The 11,424-nt window shown below is 43.1% G+C and overlaps 1 protein-coding gene across 1 annotated transcript; it reads right to left on the bottom strand.

Moving 5' to 3' along the window:
* Positions 1-1,480: 1,480 nt before the first annotated feature.
* Positions 1,481-8,063, bottom strand: ptar1 (protein prenyltransferase alpha subunit repeat containing 1). Its single transcript, XM_053870931.1, has 7 exons — positions 7,958-8,063; positions 6,938-7,107; positions 6,802-6,868; positions 5,221-5,325; positions 4,890-5,130; positions 3,702-3,982; positions 1,481-2,609 (listed from the first exon to the last, which is right to left on the bottom strand). Exons 1-7 carry the CDS (start codon positions 8,041-8,043, stop codon positions 2,243-2,245), a joined length of 1,317 nt encoding a protein of 438 aa, XP_053726906.1. The 5' UTR covers positions 8,044-8,063; the 3' UTR covers positions 1,481-2,242.
* Between the last annotated feature and the right edge of the window lie 3,361 nt (positions 8,064-11,424).

The raw sequence follows: 11,424 nt of genomic DNA, 5'->3' as shown, positions 1-11,424 counted from the left end.
GAAGCAAAACAATATAGAATTTTTCGTTCTGACTCCGATTTGTTCGAAGTCCGGGACGTTCCAAAACTGAGGTACCACTGTACTTGGATGTTTGTGCTTTTGAGTTGAATTAAGACATGAAAATATTGGCTCTCGCTAACAAATATAAACAAACCATGTACCAGTGTACATACAGCATTGCAATATACTGTACAGCAATGTATCGTATTGTCAGTCCTGTATCGGGATGTGTACCGCATCTACAGGTTCCAGCCAATGCACATGTCCTACTGCACCAGACAGAAGACTTTTGGAAGCAGGTTCGAGACTGAGAGCCATGGTTTCTCCTCCATCACAAGGGTGCATTGGGAAAACAAGTTAAAAAAATTCCTATAAACACTCTTGAGCTCATGCGCTAGTCAAGGCAGCAGAGCAAATACTGACTACTCCACGAGGCCAGACCAAGAAGCATTGGGCGCTTCATCGCCTGGACTTAGAATATACCCATTTCACTTTGGGAAAGAAATTAATATTTTTTGACATGAATTGTGTGACCAACAACCAAAAGCCTTCATATTAGCGCCAAAGTCTGCAGTGCTGAAAGTGCTACCGACCGTACCTCCCGACTTTACACTGGTACTGGGTCAATTGGATTTGTTTTTGCGTTTGAATCTTTCAATGGCGATAGTGAGACCTTTAGGACTCTCCATCCCAACAACCTCCCTTTCCAATCTTTGAGTCCATTCATCTGGACGTAACCCCAGTTCTATGGTACATGTGTATCCCTTAAATAGTGCTTGCTGGCTGGCAGGCATCTTCCCAGAGGTTGAGGGAGGAGTGCCATGGGGTAGCAAATGTTTCACTGCCTCCTACTGGACAGATGTTGCAGGTGGTGAGGCAGAGCCTTTGAGGCTATAATAGTGAAGCTAGAGGGCTTTGCACACACACAACTCATAGAACTGGACTGTAAATTTCAGCGTCCAGTTTAAGAAGGATTTTTGTGTAGGCTATCTAGAACGGTAGCAGATGTCACCCTGATCTACAGCACGGTGGTGTGACTAGACCCAGAAGCACCCCTAAAAAGTGACTGGTTACATTTGATTTGATGTATTTTCAGCAAAGGTGTTCAAATGAACATTAAAAAATAAAACATTTTCTCATAGGAGTCTGTTTAGAATACACCAAGGCCCAGTAACCTTTCGAAACTGTGAGGTTGGCACTGAGAACAACTGGCTACAACCAGTTGCTGTAGCTATCCTTATGAATAATAAATGATGTTGGTCTCAGCAGCGCCATGTTGGTGACCCAGGGAGCGCACAATAAAGAGTCACCCTGGTGATATAAATGTTAGGCCGCAGAGCCAGTTGAGTAACAGCAAGTCTGTGCTGGCTGCGGCAGAGACCAAGGCCAAAGCCAGTTGTGCTGCTTCCAGTGGGACTTCAAAGTAAAATCCATGATGAAATAACATCCATTATTATAATGAGCATTTTCAAAAGGCTTTTAATTTGAAATGCTACTAAACAACTGATGTGTACATGTCGAGGAGCTGCAGTATCATCAGAGCTGTCTGATCCCAGTCCACTCCTCTTCTGCTGAGCATAAACATCCGACACGATGGTTCCACTATAAAATGAACTCAGCATTTCTTCCACAAAGTTGTGATAAAATGTAGAAAATGCGATGTCGGCGTGTTCGTGAGCCAGCGGTCTGGGAGCGCGACACCCCTCCCACTCACCCACAGTGTTCGTGGTGTGTCAGTACGTCGTCTATCAGGTCCAGTTTTCTTCTCTAACTAAAAACAGTCATAATAACATTAATAACAAAATAAAACATTTAAACACATATCAACCTCATTATTGCGTTCTTGTTCCGGTTATCACTAAAATAACATCATGAAGGACGTAACATAAGAAATGGTTTAAGTTAGACAGAGTTATTAAGAAAGAGCAACTGGTTTGTGTGACGTAACAAATATTTCCCACCGCCCTCAAACACAACACCTAAGTGGTCATCGATGCGATTCAGCAAAAGAGGTGTTAATGCATGTAAAGTAAACAGTGTCGCCAGCTCTTCGTAACTAAGGAGGAATTTGACCTGAGATACCTGAACTAAGATGCTGCGGTGTCGCAGGTCCTCCGGGTGTCCATTCAAAAGACCCCAGCCGCTCAATAAAATGATCACTTCTGATTCTGAGGCAGTGCAGTCCGACTAGTGTGACTCCAAATCTGCTGTAGCTCTGCTGGACCAGGAGGTGCTCTCTCTCTCAGGGCTCCTGACCGAGGACCATGTCCAGCCACTTGCTATACGCCAGGGCGAATCGTCTCTGCTCGGGGTTGCGACAACTGTCCAAGGTTTCGCTCACAAAGTGCTTCTCGAAGGACCGGGAGAAGGGGTCAGCCGGCAGGAGCCCCCTCTTTAGACGCTTGCTATCGTGCAGGTTAGCGGGAGTAGTGGCGTCGAGTTCCATAGCTTCGCTGATGTGCTTCATTCCGTTGACTTTCTCGACACGGTCGGCGCCGGAGGTGGAGCCGTTCTGGGCGTCCTTGAGGTGGATGCTGTCCTTGTAGCCGTTACTGCTGCTGTCCTGGTGCTCCCGCCTCCACTGGTGCCACAGGAAGAAGACATGCCGCCTGGAGGCACAATCGACATGTTTCAACCATAGGAAATCGAGAAGAAGCCTGGATATGTATCTACTTCTGTCAATGACCTCAACAGGCAACAAACTACACTTAAGGATTTGACAGAATCAGTCACTAGTGAACACACACCACTGCTATCCATCAGACAGTGTGCGTGTCCTTCTGTCAACAACCAATGGGCTGATAAGACGTCAGGACGGAGTTTCCAGCTGCTGTCATACTTGATGGTTTCTGACTCCAAATTTAAAGATGATGTGAAGCCCTCAGCTCTCCTGCACTGTTGTGTGTAAGAGAGAGCTGAGCCAAAAGACAAAGCTCTCTGTTCACCGACCAATCTTCATCCTGACCTTCACCTATGGTCATGAGTTTTGGTCAGGACTAAAACAAATATGATATATGAACATACAAGCGGATGAAATTAGTTTTCTCAGACGGATGGTGGACAATAGCATCTAAGAAACAAGTCCGGAAGGGTCCAGAGTTAAAGTAAACTGTTATGAGACATGAGATATATTGAGGACAGCAGACAGACGACTCAATTTAAGCCCTGAATAAACACGACCAGGCTCTACGAGCGAGGTGGGAAACAATGAAATGCTCATCTCTAACCCTATGTTGCAGACAAACTCCACAAAGTTACATCATAAAACAGTTTCAAGAGAGACTGCAGTGTGACCAACACATGTAATAGAATGAAAATTATTTATTGTGATAATTATGATTATCACTGAAATGACAACATTTATCATGATTTTTTTTGGCCATATCGCCCATCCCTACTCTCTGGCTGTTTTGCCAATACTCCACCGCCATGTGCATTTGTTTACAACTTAGGCTTTGATCAATCAGTATATTTCAACCTTTTGGTCACCGCACATTTCTTATGATATTTTGTCACGTAAAACTGGACTAAAACTAAAACAATTTAGATGACAAAATTGGGACTAAAACGAAATTTGCATTTTAGTCAAAAGATTGTGGCTAAAAGTAAATCAATTCTCAAAATTGACGCTGCTCCTCCCTTCCTTGTCTGAACTTGAATGCTTGGTCCCTCAACTTCTGAAGAGCCTCATCTTCACTCACCTGTGACTCCACAGAGCCTCGTGTCCCGGGTAAGACTGGATCAGGTCAGAGCACAGCTCCATCTCCTGGTGAAAGAGCTGCAGGACATGTGCACGCCCGTCCTGCCTTTCTTCCTGGCCCGCAGCCTCAGGTGCTGGCAGCTCCTCACTGGCCCAGCCGTGGTTCTGACACTGGACTGACACCAGCTCCTGGAGCAGGTACTGACGATAGTGGAAGCCACTGTGGTCAGACACGTGCATCGACACCCACAGACGAGTGGAAGAGAGCTCGTTCAGGAAAACCTGGAAGGCACAGAGACCATGGGTCCTTCACTCACACACTTTCTGGTGTGATGTGTTTTTTCCACGGGGCATCATCAGGATAACCCTGCCGTTACATCACCCAATGACAACAACATCCCATTGTACTGCAATATCTTAACTTAAAGTGTCGCAATACATCGCAATGTATCATATCACCACTCCTGTATCAGGATACATATTGCATCCAATCTAAAGGGGGAGGCTCCAGAAGCTGCTGACTGGTATCCACAGGCCCAGCAGAGAGCAGCTCTGCCTCTAGTAAAGGCAAAAGAGTCTGAAGATGGAAGAGTTTGGGGAGACCATTTGGTTGGCCTCAAGGAGACACTGCATTCCTCAAGAAGGTCAGAACTGTTTGTAGAGGAGACGGCCACTGTTGACTTTCACCAGAGACACCATTGGGAAGGAGGGAGGTAAAATGTGAGGGAGACGTAGTCATACAAAAGTGCCTTTAGATGTGATGGAATAATCCATTACTACACAAGGTTGTACAGGAACTGAAGGAAAATAACCATAAAAAGATGTTTACACATCTGAGACTAGAGGAAAACATCTGCAAGTACTGTTGTTGATCAAAGAGGGTTAGATAGACGGTAGATGGTATTTATCCCGAGGGCTCTCTGTGTGGTCACAGCCCCTGGACCCTGAGTGCAGAACTGCAATGAATTATAAGTAGTGTAACTGACATCACAGATCTTTCCTCCGAGTCTCTTCCCTAAATTGACCAATTCTCCATGTTGCTCCTCCTCTTGATGAAAGCTTGTGTGTCACAGTCATTGCCGAGCTTAACATTTCTGTTTAAGCTTAACCATAGAAAAACAAATAGGCTCCAGTGCATTGCACCTTCATCCCACATTAGAAGGTATTTCTCCTCACATCCTGACCCTACCTTGACATTGCCCTTGGCCATGTGCTGCAGCACCCAGATGCGGTGGGACCAGGCATTATAGTTGCTGGGATAGCGACATGCAGCATCACAGCAGACCTTCATCTCCTGGTGCAACGTCCTCATCATCTGCTCACTGAGTTGCATGCTGTTTTCTGCGTTTTCTGGTTCAGCTTCAGCGTGACGCTGCTTCCTGCCATCTGCAGCTGAACAGCACCTCAAGACATGCTGCAGCACCCAGCGTCTGCATGAGAGGACAGCGACCAAAAAAATGTTTTTACTTTAGACTACTTTTATTATGCACTGGAGATCCAGCACAAATGTGCAGCCAGACCTGTGTATCCACGTCTCTGGGCTCTTGGGAAACTTAGTCAGGGCCAGTTTGCCAAGGTAAAGATCCTTCTCTGGATTTAGAGCTCCACACTGCAGCAGCTCCTTCCTGAAATCCAACACAAAACATGTGTTGCAGTTCAGACCTTATCTTATCTAGAGATATAAGTCACGTTTTATGGCATGACATTTAGGTTCCATTGAAGGGATCTCAGGAGGAGAGCAAGGAATGCGTAGAAATGTTGTTCTGGCAGGAATCAAAAACACAAGCAGATTCAAGCACAAAACTGAGAATCATGTTGAGAACTCCATTCCATGATCATTAAAACAACTGTTTTTACTGTTGGTTAAAGGTGTCACCCATACTCACGACATCATCATGCCACTGATATAAATAATTTAAATTCCAACATCCATCCAGGAGTGCACAACTGATCTAAAATGTTGGATATTTATGGAACAGTCTGGTTAGATAGTCATCTAATCGACAGGAGAAATAGCCTGCTTTCCTGCTTAAGTATTTATTTGGTCAGATTAAACTAGCAGTAACTTTCCTGGCAAAGTTAAGACCACCATCCTAAGGTTTTACTTTGTGTCTAACTGAACATGGGCAGAACTACAATGCAGCAAAAGAGAAACAAACTCGACACATGGAGCGCAACAGGTTTGCTTCATATCTATACAATAATAATAGATATGGGTGACATAATAATTTTAAGCTACTGTGTTTTTGAGCTCCATCCTGTGCTTACTATGACCAAACCGGACACACATTTAGAGGGGAGTCCACTGACATAATAACTCCTCGATATAGAAAATATTTCCATGTTTTTATAGGCAAAGTGAAGCATAGGACTTTGCAAAATGTTATTCTTATTAGCAGATTAAAGTTGCATTTTTACTGCTAAAATGACCTCCAACAGCATTCCAGTATGAGATTAGCCTGGCATGACGTCAGACACTCAGACACGCAGGTGTGATGAAACTGCAAAAGATATTTGGGAAACACTGCTTAAAAGTGACTTTTTTCTATTAAAAAAAAAACTGCTAGATTGGTCTGGAGAAGATCCAAATTAACTGAAGGTTAGCAACACATGAGGATTAAAATAAACTCTCTCACACACACTAGTATAAAAAAAAAATCACACAGACACAAGTACACACACAGTTACACACAAGACCTGATCCAAAAAATAGGGCAAGTGGGAATAAGTGGCAGACATCATAAGAACTGTTCTTCACTCTGCTCCTTTTCAATCTCAGTGTCGTGTAAGAAGAAATACTGACAGAATTGTAAACATTGTATCAATGAAGAAGCCATGTGATCTAATAGTTACAAAAATAGCCATGTAAAATACAAAGTAGCATGTTTATAAAGATTGTAATGTATCAGAGGAGTGAATAAACATTAATCCACCTGTGAATTCAGTTTGGTCTTGGCCCTCACTGCTCTTGACATGGTCTTGAGAGCAACACTAGCCTTAGGTGACATTGACATTTTGGTAAATCCGTAGGGGCAAGCCAAGACTTTTGGAAATCATTGGAAGATACTGTTCATGGGAAAAACAACATGCATGAACGTTACCGGACATTCCATGCTGTGGCCAAGTCTGGGTTGAGCATCAAGGCGGTGCAGGTGATGTCCACTAAAGCTGTGGGAATAAACACACCGTGAGTGAGTGAAAGAACGGCATCTCACCAAACATGTTGAGAACAATTACCCTCTCTGTCCAGCCAGTGTTTCCTCTGACGATAGAGCAGCAGCTTGTTGTGCACGTATGGGAGCAAAAACTTGACACACCAGCTCTCAACACCCAGTTTGTTCTCCACCAAAATGATTGGGCTGCGGTTGTATCGAGCTTCTGGACAAGGGATGACACCAATCTCATCACTGAAAAAGACAACAAGACAATAGCAACAACATCCATGAAAGCACACAGACACCACATGCCTCTGGCATTTAGCTCCTTCACATGACTGCATAAAACGCAGCGTGATAAAACAACTTCCACGACTAAAGAACTTTGTTTTGGCTCACGGCAACAAAACAGTGAATATTCAAAGATCTCATGATTGTTCAAATCAGCTCTAAAACCAGCTGTCGAAAGTGCAATAACAACAACAATGACAGCACATTCTGTCGCCACAGTTGCATGACAGCTGATCTATTTTAGTGACTCGGTTCTATGCTGTATTTTAAAGTCCTCCTTGGCGGAAGTAAGGAGCATAGTTGAAATTCACATTGCAAATAAGTCAGCTAGAATACAAAATACTATAAATAGTATTGTAAAACTTCATTATGAGAAATTTAGTCCGGTAATAGTCCGGTAATAGTTCTTTAACTTCCGTAGGAACACGTATGTATTGTGACACAAGTAAGACAAGTGAATAACGTAACATTTTTTATCGAGTGAGGTAATTAAACTTATTTACACATATGAAATTTGGCCTGGAATTATACGCTCATATGCACTGTTATTATTCACGGCTGGTTGAACGAGTCACCAGTTAGTTGCTCCGAGACATTTTCCCGGAGAAAACCTTGTATAGTTGAGCAAGTAACCTCGAGCCGTGTCACCCAGCTGAGGAGGACGCAGAGCTGACAAGCGCCGGTGTGGTGGGATGTGTTCACGGACATGACCACTTCGATGTTTGCCTTCAGGTTTAGGTCGTTTGACAAACGTTTAGTACGAGCGCAGTGACGCTGTGCGCCTGATTTCGACGTGGAAAGGCTCACTTACATGTTCGGATTCTTCTTGAGGGCGTTAGTGATGTCTTTAACAACTCTCTGGACCAAGACGTCCATTTCTTCCACCGACTCCGCCATTTCTGCTGCAAGCCGATGACGTCATGCAAAACCATTTCCGGGTAAAATGATAATACTACGGCAAGTCAGAAGCGTCAATTCTCCCCTTGTTGTTGAAGTTGGCCGAGTTGTGAAGACGATTAAATCCTAGAAACTACATTGATTCTGGATGTTACCTTGTAGAACTGTTTTCTGTTTTCGGAAAGATCAGTCTATTAAGTCGAACATGCTAGAAAGCTAGTAATAGAGATACTTATGCTTTCAAATATTAATCTTAAACAAACACAAATACACATTTGTGATGGGGTTATTCTGATTTATCAGATACTTGTTAAAAAGGTATGTGATTTAACAACATTTTTGTTTGTTTTAACTGTTTAAATTATTTTATCCACAAATTTAAATTGTTCACTGTAAAAAAAAACACTCCATCCATGAAACGTTAAGAAAATAAGTTATTCAACAGTATGTTTCATTCCACTGTACCAAAATGGAAATATTTGGACCAAACGTTTTAATACATTTCAGAATTCCAAACAAGGCAGAAGCAGAAGATTCTGGAACTGAGGACAAAAAAGCAGGTTCACTAAGACCTCCTTCAACTGTTAGTTTTACTTTAATAATTTCTTCAGTTGTATTATTTTCTGAACTTATTTCTAAGTCCAATGAGCATCACAATAGGTGTCTGAAAAACACATTTCAATCCAAAGCCTAAATGGTCTTTTGAATCAGGACTATTACAACTGGTTGTAGCTAAACAGTAGAAAACATGCATTGAAGTATGTCACACAGGGGTAATATATACTTTACATCTTCAGCTGGATTAAATTTCATGAAGTGTTGTGAGCTTTGGACTCTGAACAGTCTCCTGACTGAAGCCAACATCTGTAGCTGACTGATCTTGGTCATCAGGTGGAGTCAGATGCAGAGAGAGGCTGGCGGGCTGCTTTTGTTTTTGTCCTGCGTCACCGCTCCGAATTGGCCCCTCCCCCGTATTAGCTCCACCCGACTGCCCGATCACGTCCAAACAATGTTATGTAATGAGATGGACATCATCTGTGGAAAGAAAGAGGACCACTGCTGTTCATTCAGACTCAATCCGTCTCTTACATAACACAAACACATCACCAAGATTCACTTTATACTACAAGGTGGCCTCTGTGTGTGTGTACATGAGAGTGTGTGATGTTCAGATGACCTCACAGATGAACCTCATCTTGGACCGGATGTCAGCTGCAAGCCTTTGATCATGAATCCAGTCTGTTCTCCCTTTCTGTTTCTGTTTACACGGACATTTAGCGGCCAAACCTTCAGATCATGTCCAACACGTTGGATGTGACTTGTGTCCCTCAGTGTCTGTTGATGATAGTGACATCACTCACAATGATCTTGCTAGACCATGAGGTTTTGCAAATATGTCACAGCATGTCTAGGTGGGCTCATTTTCCCTGCAGTTCTGGAGCCTTTCACGGGGCAGTTCAGCTATATATTGAATTATAATAACTGTAAAGCATATCCAAGTAAAGTATTAAAGGGGACCTACTGTGCTTTTTTTTCCCTTCATTAGCTGACTCTCACATAGAAGCTTCACATCAAAATAAAATCTAAAATGTTTAGCTGTTGTATTCAGTTAGTTTCCAACGCTCCTTTAAACCAAGGTATAAAGAAAAGTATCTGTGAGAAATGCCTGTTGATCTTTCATCTTATGTCGAGAGGAGGCTCGTGATTCCACGGTTATTCCCTCCATATGAACTGTATGATGTGAATCCTGGTCCAACTCTTGCAGACGATGGCCAACATGAAGGTGGGAGTGTAGCTCTGAAGACCACCTCCCCCTCCCGATGGCTGCAGGCGCAGGATTAAGGCTCTCTGTGATTTCCTGTGGGGAGAAGTTCAAAGTATCTGCCATGAGTCGGCAGGTTTCTGGGAAGCATCTGAATCACTCGCTGGGAAGTTGAGAGTTCTTGTGCTTGTGCTGACCGTCACATTCATGTGCTTGATGAAGTGGTCGAGACTCTCAGTGCCTCACCCTTTTTTGGGAAACTGCAGTGCTGACACAGCGATTTAATCAGATCAATGGACAATATTACATTAATGATGGATAATAAAAAAAAACATGAGACACTGCAGGGTGGGAATTTACACAGCAAAAACGACCACACTGTAATGTGGGAAAAAGTGTAGAGACAATACTAGTACTTGTACTGAGAAATAGTATTTATGTACTACATTTATTTTAAAGTCGAATTAACATGATCTTAAATATAGGTATTTATAGAGCTTTATTAATTGACTATCACTAGTTCAAAATGAAACACAATTGAAGGGAAAAGAGACCAATTGTTTCATTGTTTTAGTTCAAAGAAATGTCTGTTCAGTCAAGAGTACTGAGACTGAAGCCACAAGAAAACATGACTTACTGAGGCAGAGGACACCTGGTGATGAGCAACATGGAGAATAATGGGAGTGAAAACTTGAAAAACATCAGTGTGAGAGTTCCACAGCAACACTGTAGGTTTGACAGGAAGCCACTCCATCATGGACCTTCTCCAGTTACTGGTCCTGGATCTGAACTTTGACGTCTTTCCCTGGAGCTGCTGTCACTCAAGTGACGACATGAAACACCAAAAATGTGAACCTTGTGTTGTGTCCAGGGCAAGAATGAGGACCAACAAGAAAACCACAAGGAAATGTCCTAGTCAGGAATGTGACCCTATTAGCCCGAGTCACTTTGGTTCCATTAATGTGGTTAGTTTAAGCTTCTCTAAATGATGGTTGATATTTCTGATCATTTCACCCGGATCGGAGAGTCAGCCATTGTTTCGAGCTGCCATTTGTATTTTCTGACTTGGCAAATAAAACCTAGAAATTTAATTTTGATGTGACAGGAAAAGTAACATTCCACAACAAAGTTGTACTAGGGGGAGCCATACCTGTGGACAGGTTGGTGCTAGTGCCATTGAGCAGCAGCACCCAGCACGCACAGTCTCTTCTAACATCTTACATGCTCACTGCTCACAACAGCGCCACCTCCAGGGACAATAGCCTACTGCTGAGAAGGTGATCGGTTTCAGCCTTCCACCTCTCCAGGTCCCGCATGTCTCCAGGACCCAGAGACGTGCAGGTTGGATCAGAGCCGACCCTTCTCACCCTGGTCATGGACTGTTTGTTTCTCTTCCCTCGATCCAGACCAGAACCTCCCTCTTCTTCCCCTTGGCCGTCAGACTGTTGAATTCGTGAACAGCCTTTGTTTATTTTATTTTATTTTATTTTTTGTCAGCACTTTATTCAAAAACACGTTCCTAGTTGGTGGGATCCCCACTGACCAAGGCAATAAATTTGATTCTGATTCTGATCCTGCAGTTACAGGAGCATCTAGAAAATGTATTTATTAGATCTAAA

The sequence above is a fragment of the Synchiropus splendidus genome, chromosome 7 (genome assembly GCF_027744825.2).
Source record: "Synchiropus splendidus isolate RoL2022-P1 chromosome 7, RoL_Sspl_1.0, whole genome shotgun sequence".
Taxonomy (NCBI): Eukaryota; Metazoa; Chordata; class Actinopteri; order Syngnathiformes; family Callionymidae; genus Synchiropus; species Synchiropus splendidus.
The sequence above is the reverse complement of the archived record's forward strand: the minus strand, read 5'-3'. Positions and strand labels throughout refer to the sequence as shown.